The sequence below is a fragment of the Pteropus vampyrus genome, unplaced genomic scaffold, assembly GCF_000151845.1.
Source record: "Pteropus vampyrus isolate Shadow unplaced genomic scaffold, Pvam_2.0 Scaffold22, whole genome shotgun sequence".
In the NCBI taxonomy this organism is placed as follows: Eukaryota; Metazoa; Chordata; class Mammalia; order Chiroptera; family Pteropodidae; genus Pteropus; species Pteropus vampyrus.
In genome coordinates this window covers 12,513,472-12,535,583 of record NW_011888803.1, presented here as the reverse complement: position 1 = coordinate 12,535,583, position 22,112 = coordinate 12,513,472, and the positions used below count along the sequence as shown (strand labels likewise).

Here is a 22,112-nt window from a genome sequence, read left to right as displayed (position 1 = left end):
AAGAGGAAGGAGGATACACCTGACTATTAACATTGGAAGAGAGTGGATAAAATAGAGGAGATTGCAACAAATATGTTCTCCTTTTGTAATTTTTTCAGACAGATTTAATTTATAAAAACCATTTCCCTCAAAAATCTGACAGCACTACTGATCATGAATTGTGTATTCTTGTTCATTTGTAGCAAAGTCTAGTTTTTGTTTTGTTTTCTGGAAATTAGTTCTGAAATTTTCCCAGGACTCGTCAAGTGGCATGTCTTTTTATTTGTCCTGTTGAGCCCTGTTAATCTGAATATTTCTTTGTCTCTTGAGTTCTGAAATTTTTTTTTTATTGTGTCCTCTTCTCCATTCCCTGGTTTCTTCTAAAATTCTCATGTGGTATAATTTGTGGATCTAGACTTTGAGTCTCTTAACTTTTATCTTTTTTTCATTCTTTTCTTGCCCCTTTAAAAAAATATCAGTGTTCAGGAGAAATACTTCATTTCATCAGGCTTCCCTACTCTGCTGTTCTACTCACCTTTTGAAGGTCATTTTTGTTTTTTTGTTTTTTTCAGTAGTTTTTCAGAGTTGTCAGCCTCCCACTCAAAATGCATTGTACTTCTTAATTTAAAACACAATATAGTAAGTCACTCTGCCCAGAGGATTCTCTGAAACTCCGCCTCTCCCAACTCACGGCCCCACCCAAGCCACATCCAGGTATGTCCTTGCTTAGTCAGGTTCTCCTTGCTGAGCAGTGCCTAGACTCACGCTGGTAGCAGCTGGCCTCGGTTTCTGGCGTGGCCTTTTGAGGCAACTATAAGCACAGCATCTGTGGATTGCTTGCTGAATCTTAACAGGTGGCCCCAGAGGGGCACAGGCTTGGGCTAAATTTGGCCTACAGCTGAACCCTTCTCAGGGCTGTGCCACTGGACACCTACTTCACAAATCCACACGAATAAGACCGGGAGACTTAGGAGCTTTGCTTAGTACATAGAAACAGACATGGAAAGGCAGCCAAAATAGGAAGACAAAGAAGCAGAAACCATATGAGAGAACAGAACAAAGATCCAGAAATAAGGGAGTCAAGCAATCTAACAGATGCAGAGTTCAAAACACTGGTTATAAAATGCTCAATGAACTTAGGGGAAGTGTAGATGAATTCAGTGAGAACTTCAAAAAAGAGATAAAAAACATAAAAATGGAACCAGTCTGAAGTGAAGAACACATTATCTGAGATGAGAAGTATATGAAATGGAATAAACAGAGTCAATAAAGAGAGGATTGAACCACTGATATAGAGGATGAGGAAGCTGAGGACACTCAATCAGAATGGCAAGAAAAAAGAAGCCAAGACTATAATAATAATTTAAGGAGCTTATGAGACACTATTAAAGGTAAAAATATCCGTCTCGTTGGGATACTGGAAGGAAAACAAGACGTCGAACAGCTATTTAAAAAAATAATGATGGAAAACTTCCCTAACCTGGTGAAGGAAATAGACATAAAACTTCAGTAGCTCAGAGAGTCCCCAAAACCAGGAACCCAAAGAGGCCCACGCCAAGACACATCATAATTAAAATGCTAAATGTTAAATACAAAGAGCAAATCTTAAAAGCAGCAAGAGAAAAGCAGTTACCTACAAGGGAGCACTCATAAGACTGCAGCTGATTTCTCAAGAGAAAGAATGCAGGACAGAAAGGCGTGGCAAAAAATACTTGATGTGATGAAAACCCAGGATCTACAACCAAGAATACTTTATCCCGAAAAGCTGTCATTCAGAGTTGAAGGACAGATAAAGAGCTTTCCAGACAACAATAAGCTAAGGAATTTATCACCACCAAGCCAGTATTACAGGAAATGTTGGAGGAACTTCTTTAAGGAGAAAAAACATGTATCAAAAATAGGAATAAAGAATGGTAACAACTACATTCTTATCAACAATTACCTCATGTGGAAAAGAGTTAAGTGCTCCAGCCAAAAGATAGAGTGGCTGAATGGATAAGAAAACAAGATCTCTACATATGGTGCCTACAAGAGACTCACTTTAGATTAAAAGACACACACACACACTAAAAGGAAGGGGATGGAAAAAGATAGTACCTCGATGGACCTAGAGGGTATTGTGCTGAATGAAATGATCAGATAAAGACAAATTATCGCATGATTTCACGTACATGTGGAATCTAAAGAACAAAATCATCAACAACAACAAGCAGAAATGTGTGAAATCTAAAGAACAAATAAACAGCAAAAGAAGTAATAAACTCATAGATACAGATAATATTTTGAGGGCTACTAGATGGAAGGGGGATAGCGGATGGGGAAAAAAAGGCAAAGGCATTAAGAAGTACCAATGGATAGTTGCAGAATAGACATGGAGATGTAGTTTGTAGCATGGGGAAGATGGTTAATAATATGTAAGGGGGAAAAGAGGTACTAGATTTAGTGGGGTGGCCGCTTTGCAAGTTATGTGGATCTGATTACTAGGTTATACAACTGAAACTGGAATATATTTTGTGCCAGCTATAATTAAAAAAATGAATTGTACAGTGTAATTTGAGCAACTAATTGTCTAATATATGTCAATAAAGTGGGGGGGGAGTGGATCACAATATAGAATCTGAGGATATTAAGTATATTTTGAGTATATTTACTTCTCTTTATTCTTCTAGTGATTAAACTTATAATTTTAACAAACATTCAGATTCTTATATTTCAATCACTATTAATAATAAGTATAACCTCAGAGATAAAATAATGAAAATACACAACACACGAATTTCAATCATTTTCAGATTCTCACACACTCAGCCTTTTGGAAAAATTTTTCTGAGATGGTGGCGAGTGGTAAACTTTTAGAGGCTGTGTGCTCACATTCGACTCTTATGTAATGTTTCTCTATATAGAATTCTTGAGTCATAATAAAGTTTACCCCAAACTCTGAAGTCATTGCTCCATTAATTTAACACTTCATCTTGACATTGAAAAATCTGATGCTATTCTAATTCATTTTCTTTTGTATAAAACCTGTTTTTAGTTTTTTTGTTTACTTGATTGTTTTATTTGAGATTATTATTTCATTCTTTTTAGCAGCCCTTGTCTATGACTTTTCTAGCTATGGTTTTATCTGCCTTGGTATGTCTTTCTCTTCTAGTCCATCTGCTTTCATTTCATTGGTGTTTTATGAGAAAGGAAAGATCAATTCATGTCCTTCATAGACCCTAAGGAATCAGAAACTTTTAAATCCTCAGTGACTATGTCCTTTATCCTCAGAGCACTGGATCAAGCACTGTAATTTCCCTCTTTATTGCTTATTGAATATTATCTCACTGAAGCTCTGCTTTATTCCCACGAGAGTGTTAGAATTCTAGCCCCAGCAACTCAAGATATGCTTCTTCTGATTCTAGCTTTGTGCATTTATCCGTTTATTGTACCCTAAGAGTGGTATAAAGTACCAGGTATCTCGCCCCAGAATAAATTCCTGCTTGTAAGGGCCTCCTTCATCACTAGGAGCAGTGCACAAACTCATCATAACGTTCTGTAAATGAAACAAGTTAATGGCAAGGGTCATAGGGAATTAACACTTAATGAGTAATTACTAGATGGTAGGCCCTGTGCTACATGTTTTATGTACAATCCTTTAAGTAGGTATTATCTGTGTTTTATTGATGAAGCCATGGAAGTTTAAGGAAAGTGGAATAACTTTGCCTTAAGCTAAAAGTCTTGGAGCCATTTTTCAAACCCAAGCATGTCTATCTCCAAAGTCACTTGGTACTGTACTATAAAATTTAGCCAAAACCCTCCTTTTTTGTGAGGTTTTTCTCAGTCATGGTATTTTATAGGACTTTCTACCTCTTCTGAAATATAGAATGTGTAATCCATATTACTCACTGGGGACGTGATGTATTACTTTTTATTGATAGCTTTTTTATAGATATGTGTCCTGTATAGACTTCCTTACTTAGAGAACAGTACAGTAAAATAAACTACCAGCAATATTTTTCGACTAGTTAATATTAAGAAAAACTAAAAATTTCCCTGAAATTATTCCAGTTTTTAATGTGCTTTAGTCATCTTTTATAAAACAGTAATTTAAAAAAAAAATTATTGATAACATTTTGGTAAATTGGAAATCATGAGTTCTGTAAATCTCTTATGGTTTAAAATTGCTACTCTTAACCATGCCATCATTCTCTCTTCACATGAGTAAACCTGAAGGAAATTTTTAAAATCGTAATTACTTGAATAAAGCTACACATTTGATTACTGATAAGTACTTGCATTTTCTAAATACTACATTGTGTTTTCTTTAATATTTTAGTGAAATTTTGTATTAAATTCACAGTAAATAAATCTCTGGTTTTATAAATGAAACTTCAAAATTGAATATGCAATAAGTAAAAACTTGTTTTCAACTCAAATGTTAAATCAGAAAAAAGTAGTGGCCGACTTGTGATTTACCATCACAAATTACACACACACACACACACACACACACACACACACACACACATTTAAAGACAGTGATATGAGAGAGGTGCATGTTACTGTATACTTTGTTTCAAGGAAAGCAAATTTCTCGTATTTGAATTATTAGCGAGTGAAGATAATTGAAGAGTAGTGATTACCTTGGAATACTTTTCTTAGAAGATAATTGGATTTTGGGGAGTCTATTTTAGAGAAAGGGAAAAAAATGTAAGTTGAGTAAGTGGTAATATCAATAGGATAGTTCACATTCAATAAAAATATTTTATACAAAATAAAACTTCTACTATTTTCATTTTTCAATGAGAGTGTCAGTTTCCAATATAAATCATATATAAATTTGAATTTTCATACTAGAGTTTAAATACGTGTAATACAGGTGAAAGTTTAAGTACTCGTTACAGATTATTACAGTATTTTTAAAAATAATTCGAATCCCCTTTCAATAAAATTAAATTATAATTCAGTGAAATAAAATTTATTCTCTGGATGTTATAATGTTTATGTTTACTTTCCATACACTATAAATAATTTTGTATTTTATAAATATGATTAATATGTGATTAGCAAATGAATTAATGTAATCTTTATGAATTTTATTGAAATAAAAAACTTTAAAAATGTATGTACAGATGAATATGTGAAGTTTTGAATTTGAAAGAGCAAAAATGTTTGAGTAAAAGAAGAAACTAGCATAACATTTGTGATGTTCCAGGCAATCTGTTAAGGCACAAATTATCCTTTCAATTGTTATAAGGAATTTCTTGGAAGCCACAATTGTTTGCATTTGTAGTCATGCCACTAACCTCAGTGTGTATATTCTAATGGACCTTGATCCTGTGGAATCCTACATGGTTGGGGCAGAAGTTTCATCAGCAACACTATGGACATTCTTAGCTTTTAAGTTCTTAAACAAATTTCTAGCCTTTCCTGAATAACCATTAGGCAAGTATAGACGTCTGGCATTGAAACCAATTTTGTACTCAAAAGCTTCCTTTGTCACATTTCCTTATCTGTTGCTGATTATTGTCAGTATAGGCACAGTAATTTTTAATGGTGGAATTCTCTTGGTCCTTCAGAATATTTTTAACTCTAAAGCAGTTCATTCCATATCCATATATAATATTTATTTTACCACTTTGGGTATTTTTTATTATCTCCATTTTCACTTCTAATATAGTTATATGTTGTTTCTTCCTAGGACTTTTAATATTCTTCTTTTGCACTTATTGGACATGATGAGTTAATACTTATAAAATATCTCAAAAGTAAGCCCAAACAGCAAACTGTTCATGCACTGAAGAACACCAAAAAAACAAAATTAAATAACAATTTATGGCAAATAATACTAAGTCTCTATTGGTGGAGGGCAAAGATGACACTACTTCTGAAGTGTGGAACTGATACATTTTTCACTTGTGTTAATTATACAATTGTGGTCAAAAGTTTGGTTTGAAAAACATATAAAGAAATTATAACTTTAATTTAAAATAAAACATGAATTCTTGCTAGAACCATGTGCACATGTGCATCATGTAGCCTATCAAAACAGAGATGATTGCTTATCTTGCTCTGACCATATGAAAGCATAAAAGCAATAAGCAGTCATTCCATGCTGAATATGACCTAGCACTCTCCTTTGGTTGCAATTATAATTTATTACCTTGCCTCCTTCGATTGTAAAATTCTTGATTAGATCTTAACCTCTGATTACTGAATTACTCATTTGTTTTTCTACTACAGTAGCTTATCATATTATATGATTTTGTCAGATTGTTAAAGGTATGCCTCTGTATTCCCGCTCCCTTCCCTTTGTCTTTCTTTTATTTAAGTTATTTGCTTCAATTTTACCATAAAGCAGCTTCTTGATACATATCTGATATATCTTGTATTTAGTATACTTTGTATTTAGAATCACTTTGTGTTGCTAGGTGCTTTTGATCTAGTACCTTACTCTTTGTAACATCTTTTTATTAAAGAATAAAGATAATACATGGTATCAGGAACAAAACTATTTAAGTTCAATGTTATTTGGTCTTAGGTGGTAAAATCACATATAGATTATTAGTTTGTCATGGCAGTGCCACATGCTGCTGGCAAAAAAACATGATGTGCCCAATGTATTTTTGTTTTATTTTTCTGCTCATTATCTATATATTTTCTAGATGTTCAAACTCAATGACTTTGCAGGGGATGGGGGATTGCCAATAGAAAAACCTCTTTGTTGTTTTCATGGTGAAAATTAGCTCTGTGGCCTCTAGTCATTTGGTGCCATACTTTTTCTTGTTCAAAAATTAAGTTAACTAAAGGATTATTTCAGGTAATTTTGAACTTAGAGAATGTTTTTGAAGTACAGTAGTGTATTTCACTTCCAATTTTAGCTCATTTCAAGTAATATTAAATATTAATAATGTAATCAAACATTAACAATATACAGTACATATGAGAACATACCTTAGAAATCATTTTATTCAATCTCCAATGCCTTATAGTCCCTTCTGCATTGTTCAACCTGCTGAGCCACTCAATTCATTGTTGTTTAAGACAACCCTTTGCAATATTGAATGGTTCTTGTTTCTAGTTTTTCTTACTCATGAGGTGAAATCTACATTTTTCTGGTTTAGACATGTTAATTCTGTGTTCTTCCTTCTATACTCTGAACCTTCAAACATTTGTAAATTGTTAATTGTATTGGCTAATAGGCTAAACATACCAAGTTTTCTCTTTATTATATGGCATGCTGAATGTTCTTATGAATGTTGTATTTTTTAGTGTTTCCTCTCAGTGTGACACCCAGAATAAGATACTACCTGGCTGATATGGTTGTATGGTCTGCTCTGTCTTCACTTGCATTGTAAACTAGGTGAGAGTTGGGTATATATGTTTGTATATTGTGTATAGTATATGTAGGCCTAAATACTGCAGTAATTTTAGATGTAGTATTTCAGTTAATTAAGATTTGTTTTTCAATTAGAATGACAGTTGTGAATTGTTTTCTCTTCTTAACCTAAACCTAGTCTCATCTATGACTGACTAAAGTTGTCGTGTGTTCTCAGGGATAATTTAAATGAATATAGGGTTTGTGAAGATCTGACAAATCCTCACTATAACTCAGCTAGTGGGTGTCATTATAACTTATTTATAGCTACTTGTGTAATATAGTGATTAATGAACTAATGTAGAACGAGAGCAAATTGTACTATATTTTTGTGTGAAATTGTACTACATGACCAAGGTTGGCGTTATATAATAAGTACCCACAAAATATTAACCTGCTTGCAATAAATACAATTAATAATGTACATAAAAGAATGAAATTAAGCTAATATTCTATCAAAAAAGAATTATTCATGAACAGAAAGTGGACAGCATAGATTTGATGACAGGAAGGTTGTATCTAATCTGAATTACTGAGTGACCCAGGAAGCTTGCTCAGAGGGATTACAGAATAATTATGTTAATATGCAATTATCACCTCATTTCTTCTGTAGTAACCTCAAGATGTAGTGTAGTGAGGGTGTTATAGCAAGTGCTGATAGTTTGCAAAAATACTGATGTTTGAGATTTCTGAGACAATAAGTCTAGCTTGCGGCATATAAGTGATGATCTGTCATCTTGAAGACAGATCTGACCTTTGTACTTTTTTTTTAATGCTCACAGTATATAACTACAGGCAGTTATAGCTGTAGAACTCATTATGATTTTCTAGAAAGTGAAATGTTTTATGTAGATTAAAAATTCCATTTGCAGCTTTTTATAAAGTGCGTGATTTTTTTTTTTAAAGAACATTTTAAAATTCAGTTAAAGGAAAATTTCTACAGTTATATCATTACACAGAAGATTAAAGTTATAGTGTCTAAATATTTTATAAAAGATTCTAATTGGTAGAGCAAATTCATTGAAATTTAGGGAGTCTAAACAATATAATATTAGTTTATTTATTCATTAGTTTTCTTTTTTAAAACTTAATAATGCCTACCTTAAAATATGTCCTCTACTTAGTTATATTAACATAAACTGTTGTTAATGGCTCTGTTGTGTATATTTGACTATGTAAAGATAGTTGGAAAAGCTGTATCAGACAGTGCAAAATTAGCTTGTACATCAAATATTTTCTTGCCTGGATGCCACATAACTATGCATGAATGTAGGAAAATAATTTTTGATGTCAAGATTCTAGGTCCATTATTCAGTGCAGCATCTTTTGATGATCCATTGTTCTTCGTTGTATCTCAGTGCAACAGCTATGAGTCTTGAATACTGTTAAGAAAAAAAGTATTTTGAACATTTTTCAGTCTGAAAGTTAAAACAGGAAAAATTTTCATTGTTACTAAAATATTAGCTTACTGAGTCAATTTCTTATAGCATACTTTTTAACTGATGGAGTACATTTTTAATCATGTGCTAATAAAAAATTCTGAAAAAGAATTAACTTCTCTGTTTTTAAGTAGAGATAATCATTAGTTTAGGAGCAAGTAAGGCATATTTCATTACGTAGGTGTGAAGGAAAACTTTGATTGTTAAAGACCTCATTTTATATTATAACAGTATTTTGTAAAGATCTGTGTGCACATATTATTCTTTCTATATTTTTGAGCAAAACAGTTTGAGATCTTCAGAACTTGAACTTACCGAAGGCTCTTATAAAGCCATTCTGGTAATGAGGATGCAGTCTTCGAGCCGACATGATATTCTCATAGTTTGTCACCCTGCTGTTCAGGGGGTACCAATGAAGTCGCTTTAAATGGGAAGCGTCTGTTCCATCTCTGAACCTCTAACACCAGAACAGATGGGTAAAACATGGAACATGGAAGGTTTTACCTCTGAGGTGGTAACAGTGAAGCCACTCATTAACACTGAATTTACCACTTCGTTAGCAACGTTGCTTCCTGTTGAGAAAAGCTAATATAGGCTTTCAAATTGACTAAGCTTGTATTTGTCTACCTCTGTGATTATAATAAGTAGGAACAGAAATGCAGTGTCTTTCAGTCTGGTTGTTAAAATATTCTGTTGTCCATTTAAGATTTGTGAGATTGTTCCTATTTGAGCATATAACTTTTTACACCAAATTTAATGAGAAATCTCAGGAATAAATAATAGTATAGCATCAGTGTTTGCTTTTCATTTCATTGACATTTGCACACTCTTTCATAACACATGTTTATGTGCTGCCCATTTTTAACTTCTGTGTATGTGATGTAGAGACTCCTGCTGGGTGCTACATTAGCACCATTTTGGGGTGATATCATTGAATATGATCTTATTGGAAGTCTATTTTTATTACTACAGAAGTTTGCCGACCTCAAAACAATTCTAAGACCTATGAGAGGTGGAAAAATGATTGTTGGTATAAATAATAATACCAAAGAAATATATTTGTAGTATTTATTTGTAATGTGTGTTGTATTAAAGAACACATCTGTTCATAAGATAAGGTCATATTTATTTATAAGGGCTTGTTCTAAGTTATGAAATAAAGTAATTAGAAATAGTTTTCATTTTTGAACTAGACTTAATGTTTTCCAAAGCATGCAATTGGTAGCATAAAAGTCATTAGAAATAATAGTTTATTGAAAATGTTTTAATTTATTGAAAATGTTTTAATTTCTAAATATTGGATTGTAAGTTCCTGAAATTGGATTGTCTATCCTAAAATGGTATTACGCTTTCAAATTAAAAAGACTATATAAGAACAACAGAAGACTCTTCTTTATCTGAGGGCAGGCCCTAATTTGTCTGGTTTACAACTGTATCCCTAAAACTAGAGCAGTGCTTGGCGCATAATCAGGGCTCACTAAATATTTGGAGAATGAATGAACTGTACTTACTACTCTGTACAAAAGGAAAAGAAATATGGAATTTTATGCTGGTATTTCATATAGTTAATACCTGGGGTTGCCAAATAGCAGGTTCTTCAAATCGTACTTGAGGATTATTGGATATTTTGAAGGCCTCACTACAATCGATAAGTCAAGAAATCAGAACCATGATGGAATTTGCATTATTTGAATAGGGGGGGGGGTCTAAATTCCATAGGAAGAAAACCGTTTTTCTTCTTATACTTTTAAGAACTTTTGCTTTGATTTTTTAGTTGTGTTTTTGTTCATTTAACACTTTAGTCCTTTATTCAGCAAATATTGCCTGAGCACCAAGGCCAAGCACTGTGTTAGTTTCTAGAGATATGAAAGTGACTAGGTCACAGTCCATGTCCTCCAAGAGCTTACATTCTTCCAAAAAGACAGGCAATTTCTGTATAATGTTGCCATTTTTAAGAGCAGGATAAAAACAGGGTGCAAGGGAACTCTTAAAATAGGGGCAGTAATTATATAGCCATGGTATGTGTGCATGTCTCCCACACACCAAGGGATAACTGCCTTTAAGGAATGTCTAGGATTTGGGGCCCCAGCCTATGAATATTTAAAATAACATAAAACATCACTAATTTTAACTTTACTAATTTAGGACCGAGGATAACTTACATAAGGAATGAATGCCAACCCTGTGAATAAAACATTTTATAAATTAATAGAATTTTAGAAAAATGTGAAACATTGAGAGCAAAGTGGTCTCAATTTTTTAAAAGTAAAAATTCCTTTTTCATACATTAGCCGTTGATGTTGATAGCAGATATGTTCATTGAAGTAAGGTTCTTCACCGAATAGTGTTTATAAAGGAGGAAACTTTTAAGCGACAAAACTTTTACTACTCTGCAGTGTTTAACAATTTTCGTTATTCTCTAGCGTAGAATGACTATCCTTTATAAATTGACTTAAATAAGATAGTTTTTGTTAGCAATCTACATATGAGACTTTAAAGTTTTTCCTTCAGTCTTTAGCACCTTTATTTATATAATGCGTCTCTGTTGCTTTTCCCTGGAAATTTTGTGTATATAGAGTATTGGATGGTTGTTGCCAAGCACAAAGAAAAAATTAATCTTTGAGACACTTTTAAAGTCTTTCCATTTTTTAAAGTATTTCTTTATTCCTGGGAAATTATTAGGATCTCAATATAAAGAGTATAATTAAGCTAATAAAAATGTGCACTTTCAACTCTCCATACATCTAGTAGAATTTTTTCTTTCATGCAAATCTAAATTTTCTTTTTCCATTTTCTAGACTAAATGTGTTAAATGGGCTTGCCAACAATATGGATGATTTGAAGATAAACACCGATATAACTGGTGCTAAAGAAGAACTCCTAGATGACAACAATTTTATCTCAGACAAAGAGAGTGGAGTTCATAAACCAAAAGATTATCAAACATCTTTTCAGAATAGTAATACGTTCACTCTGCCTGAAGAACTGTCAAAGGACATATCTGAAAAAGCCTTAAGTGGAGGCCAGTCTACTCTATTTATACATGCTGGTGCTCCTACTGTTTCTAGTGAAAACTTTATCTTGCCTAAAGGAGCTGCTGTTAATGGACCGGTTTCACACTCCTCCTTAACTAAGACTTCCAATATGAATAAAGGCAGTGTTTCATTAACCACTGGACAGCCTGTGGATCAGCCAACAACAGAATCTTGTTCAACTTTGAAAGTGGCAGCTGATCTTCAGCTGTCTACACCACAGACAGCAAGTCAACATCAAGTTTTATTTTTGTTATCAGATGTAGCACATGCTAAGAATCCAACCCATTCCATTAAAAAACTACCTACCTCTGCTTCAGTTGGTTGTGACATTCAGAATTCAGTAGGGAGTAGTATAAAGTCAGATAGCACTTTAATTAATCAAGTGGAGGTGGGTGAGGATAGTGAAGATGTATTGGTAAAAGATGATTGTGTCAATACATTAACAGGAATTTCCTCAGGTACAGATGAATTTAGGTCAGAAAATGATACAAATTGGGACCCCCAAAAAGAGTTCATTCAGTTTCTTATGACTAATGAAGACACGGTGGATAAAGCTCCAGTTCACTCTAAAGTAGGTCTAGAGAAAAAGAGAAAGCGAAAAATGGATGTAAGCAAGATAACCCGTTATACTGAGGATTGCTTTAGTGATTCTAATTGTATACCCAACAAGTCAAAAATGCTAGAAGTAGACTTCCTAGAACAGAATGAAGAACTACAAGCAATAGACTCACAGAAATATGCATTATCAAAAGTGAAGCCTGAATCAACTGATGAAGACTTGGAATCTGTGGGTGCTTTTCAACATCTAATTTATAACCCAGATAAGTGTGGAGAAGACAGTTCACCTGTTCATACTGGCACTTTTCTTTCAAATACCTTAAAAAAGAAATGTGAAGAAAGTGATTCTGAGTCGCCTGCTACTTTCAGCACTGAAGAGCCATCATTTTACCCCTGTACAAAGTGCAATGTGAATTTTAGGGAGAAAAAGCACCTCCACAGGCATATGATGTATCATTTGGATGGGAATAGTCACTTTCGCCATCTTAATGTTCCAAGGCCATATGCTTGTAGAGAATGTGGACGGACATTTCGAGATCGTAACTCACTTCTAAAGCATATGATTATTCATCAAGAAAGAAGACAGAAGTTGATGGAGGAAATTCGTGAATTGAAAGAACTCCAAGATGAAGGAAGAAATGCACGATTACAATGCCCTCAGTGTGTGTTTGGTACCAATTGCCCTAAAACATTTGTGCAACATGCTAAAACCCACGAAAAAGATAAAAGGTACTACTGCTGTGAAGAGTGTAACTTCATGGCAGTGACAGAAAATGAATTGGAATGCCATCGAGGCATTGCCCATGGAGCAGTGGTAAAATGCCCCATTGTCAGTTCTGATGTAGCCCAGAGGAAAACGCAAAAAAAGTCATTCATGAAAGACTCTGTTATAGGATCATCAAAAAAATCAGCTACCTACGTATGTAAGGTGTGTCCTTTTACTACTTCAGCCAGAAGTATTTTGAAAAAACACATGGAGTACTTACATTCATCATCATGTGTTGATTCATTTGGTAGTGCTCTTGGACTTGGTAAAAGAAAAGGTGGCATCCTCGAAGAACCTATAGATATCGATAGCACTAAACCATTAAATAAGCAACAGTCAGCCACATTTCCAAAGAACTCTGCTTTAAAACAAGATGTAAAGCGAACATTTGGATCATCCTCACAATCAAGTAATTTTTCAAAATTCCATAAGCGGCCACACAGAATACAAAAAGCTCGGAAAAGCATCTCCCAGTCAGGTGTTGTAAATGTGTGCAATCAGAACAATTCTCGCAAGACTGTAATGATTAAAAACAGCGTTGACCAAAAACCTAAGTATTTCCATCAAGCAGCAAAAGAAAAATCTAATGCCAAGGCAAATAGCAACTATTTATATAGACACAAATATGAAAACTACAGGACGATCAGAAAATCAGGTGACTCATATCCTCTGCATTTCAAAAAAGAAGCTGGTTCATTAAATTCTTTACATCTGTTTTCATCATCAACTAATTCTCACAACAATAGTTTTATTTCCGACCCTCTTAATTCTGACACAAAAAGGCCAGAAAGCTTCAAAGACCATAGGCGTGCATCTCTAAAGAGAGGAGTGAAGGAATCTAAGAAAGAAAGTTCTGCCAGGGGAGAAGACTTGGATAGCTATCCAGATTTCTTGCATAAAATGACTGTTGTTGTTTTGCAGAAACTTAATTCTGCTGAAAAGAAAGATAGCTATGAAACAGAAGATGAAAGTTCCTGGGATAATGTTGAGCTAGGTGACTACACTACACAGGCTATAGAAGATGAAACTTATAATGATATTAATCAAGAACATGTAAACTTATTCCCTCTATTTAAAAGCAAGGTAGAAGGTCAAGAGTCTGGAGACAATGCTACCCTTAATTATGATCAGAACGATGGATTTTATTTTGAATATTATGAAGATGCTGGAACTAATAACTTTTTGCATGAGATACATGATCCTCAGCATTTAGAAAATGCAGAAACTTCGTTGTCAAAGCATAGTTCTGTTTTTCATTGGACTGATTTGTCTCTTGAGAAGAAATCCTGCCCTTACTGCCCAGCAACATTTGAAACAGGTGTTGGGTTGTCAAATCACGTCCGGGGACATCTTCACAGAGCAGGATTAAGCTATGAAGCCCGTCATGTTGTATCACCAGAACAAATAGCCACAAGTGACAAAATGCAACATTTCAAAAGAACTGGCACAGGGACACCTGTTAAGCGAGTTAGAAAAGGTAAGTTTTGATGTAGATAATTTGGGCTAATAGTCTGTATTCAAAGTCAAAGGATTTCAAAGTTTTGCTCAAGTTTGGTTTTTATTAGCATCACATAATTTCATATTTTAGAGTTAATTGGCTCTAAGATGGTCAGTTTATAAAAATATTCTGATATCACTCTTAAAAAATTTTTTTTAGCTATAGAGAAGTCTGAAACCACTTCTGAACACACTTGTCAGCTCTGTGGTGGTTGGTTTGATACTAAAATTGGATTATCAAATCATGTTAGAGGCCACCTGAAAAGACTTGGAAAGACCAAGTGGGACGCTCACAAATCTCCAATCTGTGTTCTGAATGAGATGATGCAAAATGAAGAAAAATATGAAAAAATCTTAAAGGCATTGAATAGTCGTCGTATTATTCCCAGACCATTTGTAGCTCAAAAACTTGCATCAGGTGATGACTTTCTATCTCAAAATGTTATACCTCTTGAAGCATACCGTAATGGCCTAAAGACTGAAGCTTTATCAGTGTCTGCATCAGAGGAAGAAGGGCTGAGTTTCTTAAATGAATATGATGAAACAAAACCAGAACTGCCCAGTGGGAAAAGGAATCAGTCTCTTACATTGATAGAACTGCTTAAAAATAAAAGGATGGGAGAAGAAAGAAATTCCTCTCTCTTTCCTCAAAAGATCCATAATCAAACTGCAAGAAAGAGATTCGTTCAGAAATGTGTTCTTCCATTAAATGAAGACAGTTCGTTGATGTATCAGCCGCAAAAAATGGACTTGACTATGCACTCAGGTAAGAGGACATTTATGACTATCTTATATAATTTAAAGACAATTTAATTATGCCTACTTTATTAGGATTTTTGTAGAAAATACTTTCATAGAATCTTTTTAAGCTGCTTTTTTTTGCAGAGCAGAGATTGGTTATACTGCCATTTCTTTATAAACCGTCAGTTCAATGCTCATCAGCACTGAATTCTCTGTGCCTCATTTCTTGGTCAAAATGTAAGGTGAGAACAAAAACAAACAAACAAAAAGCTGATCTGTAAAAATAAAAGTTGCTGTGACCGGGGAGGCGGTTCTATGGATGGGAGGTTGACGTTGTTCAAAAGCATAGCGTTAATGAAAAGGCAAAACCTCTGTCATATTTTTGCCAGTAATGTTTTCAAGCTTTAGTTATTGGTTTTCCTGCAGTTTAGGTAAAACGAAACACTCTTTAAACTGAATGGATGGTATCTGTTGTCCTTTGTGATTAACTCAAAATAAACTTTTCCCTCTCCGATTCCTCGTTGTATTGTGGGATAGTTTGGTTTTGGAGAACTGTTGTGAGTGTAAAACATCGGTTTGGGGTTTTAGATTTTACAGTGGCGTTCTAATTGAATGGAACAAATGGTTTAGCTTAGTGCTTGTACACCAATTGGTTTTCCTTTTCAAAGGAATATTTTGTATATTGGCAAATCATGTAGCAGAAAGTAGCCAAACTTTATTTGGTATTGCTAAGTCTGGTTTATACTTTTAAATTAGAAAAATTTTAAGTGTCATTATAGGTTTCTTTTGGAGGGTAAGATTATTGAAGGTTGACTTAGATGGTCTCATAATTTTAGCCCTGAATTGAATGCTACGATCAAAGTTGGTCAGTGGATTAATACTGAATAAAATTACTGTAACGTTGACTTTTGGGCATTGAGATATCTCAAATATTCGCAATGCAGTTTTGATTTAAGGAAAGATTATCCTGTAACTAGTCTGAAAAACAGTTTCTCTTGTATGGGCTTCTGGTTAATAGGGCTCTTTCTTTCGTATGGAGTCTTCAAAATCTATTTTTCAACATTTTTCAGAAGTATAAAATGTAAGGAAAATGTTAACCATGTTGACCAAGGTGTAGTACACTCCAGAGAGGTAAAGCATATTTGTGGCTATCACAGTAATGTTGAAGACATCAATTGAAACATGTTGGGAGAGTGAGGGTTGTCTGAGAAGTTAGGGATTTCTTATTGTTTCAACATGTTTTCTTTCCTGTGATGACTAAGATGTTAGTTTGTTGATCATTTATTTAGCACAAAGATTTTGGCAAAAAACTTCAAATAATTAACTTTCTTTATTGATCGCGCATTCAGAGTAATGAACATATAATGCCCTGAATAAAATGTTGTGTCTAACAGCTGTTCAGTGGTGTATTTTACCACCTTTTCTCCCAGCCTTCATCAGAAAGCCTAATTTAGTATTGAATCTTTTACGGTTTTGTAGGTAAAACACTTTAATTACTACTTTGTTAACTAGACCTTAATTCTTTTTATTGGTAATGTTGTGAGCTTTGAAACTTCTCAACAGAACTGTGCTATCCAAATCACAGGATTGTATTTTAGATTTAGGAAATGATCTGCATAACACAGAAATCTGCAAGAAAGTGATAATAGATGTTAAATCTAGAGGAGCTCCAAGGTCAAAAATATTCCTTTTCCGCCTTTCCAAAGAGCATGGTTTGGCTCTAAATACTAACTACCGACTAATAATAGCTAACTCAATTCCCCTTCCATATTTTAAGTTAAGCTAATTCATTGAACGTTTTCTAAACCATCTTTGTGGTACTTTTCTTCACCCTTTTAGCTAAGAAAATTTCACTTTTTGAAGTGAAAACTGGATTATAGTTTTCTTTTGAATGATAGGTATGCCTGTGATCTTAGAACATGTGTACATTGCAGTACGACATTTACAAGTGCTGTTAGCCTGTCCAACCACTTAATGCACTTATGCACGAAAGAAGAGTGTTGGACTTTTGACCATTGCAAGTATGTTTGAACAGAACACAGCAAGTCTGTTTGATACAATACACTTTTTTTCTCACCAAACTGGTGCTAATTCAGATGATATTTATAGCTTTCTTTGGTAAGCAGCATTTGAGTCTGAATACACATTAAATTTCAGCAGCTTGTAAACTATTAGATATAATTTTAAACAGATTATTCTTTTTCATTTGGCACTTATTGACTTGGGGGGAAAAAAAACCAATAGAGGTGTGGACCTTTTGAGTTTGCAGTATGCCCATTGATTTTTAAATTATACTATTTTTGACTTAAATTTATTTTTGTTAATAGGTGCCAAGAAGACACCTCTCTTTGGTTTGGAAAAAAAAAAATTTGTAGTTCTAATTTGACTCTTGCTCTATTAGGAAAGGAAGTTATCTTGAAATTTCAACTATGTAGCTTGATTAGGAAATTAAGCAAACTAATGAGAGTTTTATTAGTTTATAGATCAAATCTTTAATGGGACAGGCCTTAATAATGGCCCGTTTTGACAACTGAATAGATTTTTCTTTTAATGCCCCTGAACTATATTTAGAATAAATAAATGTACTATGCACATAAATGTTAATGAGCACATTTATGTGTTATTTTTGGTTGGTTAGCCCAGCCTTGCAGATACCTCTTCATACTGCTAGTTTGTGACAATTTTATTAACTTACTCATATGTAATAGTACTTCTTACCCTACAAAATGCTTTGTTTGCTCTTTTCTTTGGTAGCCTTTCAAGCTACCCTGCTTTAGCAAAATCCCATTTCTCTCACCATTTAAAATATGCCCTTTTTTTCTAAATAAATCCTTTTGCCTGAAATTCTCCTTCCAGTCTTTTTACTTCTCTTGTTCTTTTAGGTTAGTACCTTTGGCTTTCTTCTAGTTGTTTTCTCAGCTTTTTTGTTCTTTGTCATGTCTTCCTATGTCTTACATCCAGTATATTCTTGCTATTTGTGTTTTTACTGTCTTTCTTCTGCTTCTTTGCTTTCTCCTTTGACTTGATATGCAGATGACCAAGGATGATTCTTCACCATTTATATTAAAAGGAGGAGAATAGAGTGAGTTTTACTGGATTAGTCCTACTACTGTGAGGTTTTAGTTTTTGTGATATTACTCCTACCTTCATCAGGCTTGGAAGGTGATTGAAGACAGTACAGGCAAGGGTGGCAGTGAAAATAAAAGACTGCAGAAACAGAAAATCTTCGTTATCATTATCATAGTCACTGACATTTATCGAACACTTATTATGTGTCAGACACTATGCTATGCAGCTTTCATGCATAACATTTAAACTTCACAGCCACCATATGAATTGTAGGTACTCTAATTCTCTGTTTTATAGGAAAATAGGGCTTAGAGAATCTAAGTTGTCCAAAATGTAATTTTTAATAGCAAATTTGAAATTCAAATCAAGGTTCTCTTACCCTAGACCTTTGTTTTTAATCACGATGATCTACCACATAAAGAACAAAAGCAATTGAAAAATCTTTAAATAAAGTTAGATTTAAAGTGGGGAGCATTCTGGTGAAGACTGAATAAATAAAAGTCTAATTAGAAAAAGCAGGGATCCAAGAAATGACGAGGTCTGGATTTGATTTTGGAGGACTTTAGAAAATGTTCTATTCTGTTGATTCAGGCACATTCTGCAAATAATCAACAAGGCATATCTATCTAGTACAGATTTTGTAGTCTATTAAAAAAGTGCTTTTACCTCATCTGAAAATCTTTCAAAACGTAGAACTAACTGCTTATACATAACCATCCAATGACCAAGAATGCTTTCTAATGAACACTTTATTATCTACAAAATTTCATTATTAGAGAAAAATAGTATAGGATGTATGGGAGTACATTTTGGGCACCAAAGAAAAAAAGGATATTTAAAAAATATCATTAAATACTAACCAAATTTCGGAAATGTTAGAAAATAGAAAGAATGTTTGACAATCCTAGAGCAAAGAGAAGGGAAATGAAAAACAGAAGAAAGTCTAAGGTGGTGTTTCCACAGCCCATACTTACTTTTTAAAAAAATAAAAACTCATGCTTCCTTTTCTTGGAAATTCTGAAACTTCCCCTCCCCCCCCCATTTTTAAAATCTTCTTGACCAGTAGAGCTTAACAGAAGATGTCTTTGTTGTTTATTCATGCCAACTGAGTTTTTTTTTTAATTGGTTTTAATAATGTTTTTGTTTTCCAAATGGAGAATTCAGTATTTATAAACTCCACATGCCTATTCCCCCATATCCATTTCACTGGTATAAAGCACTGGTCCAAACCTGTGGTCCTGGAGGGATCCACTGGGTTATTATAGGAATTTATCAATTCATATAAATAACAAGCATTATTTTTTAAGAGTATGTGTACACTGTTTTGATGAATCAAATACAAAACCATTTGTCAAAAACCTTACCTTAATCCATATATATCAAAACCTGGAAAATGTACAGGGAAAATAGGTAGGACTGAAGCTTCCATAAGAATATCTAGTATCTATGTTCCTAGTTCAATCTTCATTTACGGAGATTTTTAATTACGTGGCCTGCTCTTGAAGAAAAAGCTTAGCTGTCCCTAGACCAAATGCTAAAGACCTGCTTGTTTGCCTGTGGTAGAAGACAGTCCCAAGCCTTCTTAGAAGCCACCAGCTTCTGTGGGAACTGGTGGCCTTTTGAGGGGTAAAATATTCTAGCTAGCCTGAATAGACTTGAAAAAGATGCCCCTTTGCTTCCCCCAAATAGTTATTTACTGGTGACTCATATACTTCTAATGTGATGTTCTCAAGTTTGGAGAGTCATTCATGCCTTTGAGAATTTCATGGAAGCAATGGGCTCATCCCAGAAACATGTACTTATTCATCCACAGATGAAAATTTTTCTATATATAGGCTTTGCATGTCATTCTTGGACCTTTCTTCTGGTGGAAAACTGAGAAAGGGGAAATGCCAAAACAAAACAAAACAAAACAAACCTCGACAACAACAACATGGAAAGAACACAGAACTGGGAATCAGGAGCCTTAAGACATCTTTTATTTTAAGAGTTAAAAGATGCTTGAAATGTAAGAACTGTGTAACATCAAAACTAATTTATATGGTCACAAATATAAATTAAAACATAACATCCTTCCTAATTTTAGTTAAAGGAAATGATGAAGAAAGTAGAAAAGCTTTGGAATTGAAAACATGAAGAAGTAGCCATATTCGGGACCGAGTTAAAGTGTCAAAAGAGAATAAACTTTACATATTAAAATTTTGTCCAGAACTGACCCAGTTAATCATCTATTGGCAGGTTCAAGTAAATTGTTTAATAATTTCTATGTGTGTTCAGTGGTGGATAATTATTTATGAAACAGTTTTACCTTTTTAAAATAGATTTTTGTCTAAAGAGATTAGTACAAAGAGTTTGCTTTATAGCTTATATTATAAATTCAAGGCATACCTATTCAAGATTTTATTCCAATTAATGTAGACTGCACTACTAATAGACTTCTTTTTCAGGTTTCATTCTCTTTAGATTGATGTTTACATGCTCATACAAATTGGTTCCTGGTTAATTCCTAATACAGTCTAATATTTTCATTAAAAATCTGAAATTTCATATAGTTCATATTAAATGCTTTTGGACTTCTAATTTTAACTATTGGCTTTTTTGTGTGTTTAATAATATTTTAATTAAATGATAGCTTTTTTATACTGGCAGTATTAAGAACATAGTATTACTAAGTTATTAATAGAATGACCATACACACTGGTTTAGCCCTGTTGTTCCAACCAAATAATAGTGCCTTTCATAAGTGTCCTGGATTGTTCAATAAATTATATGGACATCCTAGTTATTAAATTTCTAAAGCATTTTATATTATTTTAGGCAAAGTGTATTCTATCAACTTAATCTGCAATAAGGAACCAAAAAAAAAATTTTGAGGTCAAAATTAAGTTTAAACTTCAGCCGGTGAAGAAAGAGGAATAACTAAAGTCCGGGTAGAGAGAATCTTGTGAAAGGAAATATATCAGTACGATGAGTGCATGTTTGCACAATCTGTTATCCCTTGAAAAGAAGAAACAATAACAGTGGTCGTTAGCATTTTTATTGGGACTCTATTTTTCCTTCTGATTCTGAATACAAACTCACAGTCATATACCTACTCATTCACTCACCTGAATTGAGTGTGATGCACTCTAATAATTTCTATTTTATCCTTTTTCATTAAAAATTAATACCGATCATGACCCAGTAAATTGATTTACTGTCCACTAAGATATCACTATGCACAGATTGAAAACATTCCCTTTAAGTGACTTTCTTTTATGGACTGGTACTGACTAGAATCAACAATAGTAATATTTTAGAAATCATAACACTTCTGTGGCAGCAAGTGAATTTTCTTTCCTCATTGAATTCAAATGGTTATCTATAGATCATATTTTGTTAATCAAATGCTGATCTTTGGTATTTAAAATAAATTAGAAATTTCTAGTGATCTAAAATGAATGTAAGAACAACATTTTTATATGCAAATATATTTGGTGGAGGACTTCATTTTATTATTTTCAGAACACTTTCATGAAAACATTTTGGAAATAAAACACGATTGTTGCTATTCTGCAACAATAGACTCACCATCACAATTAAAGAATGAGTTCTCCAATGAGACGGAAAAACTTTTAAAAATTGGTACTAGAGCCTTTTGATTAAGTACCACTTAGTACCACTAGTAG

At 33.5% G+C, this 22,112-nt stretch overlaps 1 protein-coding gene across 14 annotated transcripts in view; it reads left to right on the top strand.

Annotated features, from left to right (window-relative positions):
* ZNF644 (zinc finger protein 644) overlaps window positions 1–22,112 on the top strand; it is a 100,674-nt gene that overhangs the window by 64,900 nt on the left and 13,662 nt on the right. For 7 of the 14 annotated variants that reach the window (XM_011355625.2, XM_023528088.1, XM_011355626.2 and 4 more), the window contains 2 exons: window positions 11,577–14,614; window positions 14,795–15,400. The exons of 5 other annotated variants lie outside the window; for them this stretch is intronic. In XM_011355625.2, the coding sequence (XP_011353927.1) occupies window positions 11,577–14,614; window positions 14,795–15,400 (3,644 nt within the window). Of the gene's footprint in view, window positions 1–7,233; window positions 7,325–11,576; window positions 14,615–14,794; window positions 15,401–22,112 lie in introns of all 14 variants that reach the window. 2 more of the 14 variants (XM_011355629.2, XM_023528090.1) reach the window with 1 other exon arrangement.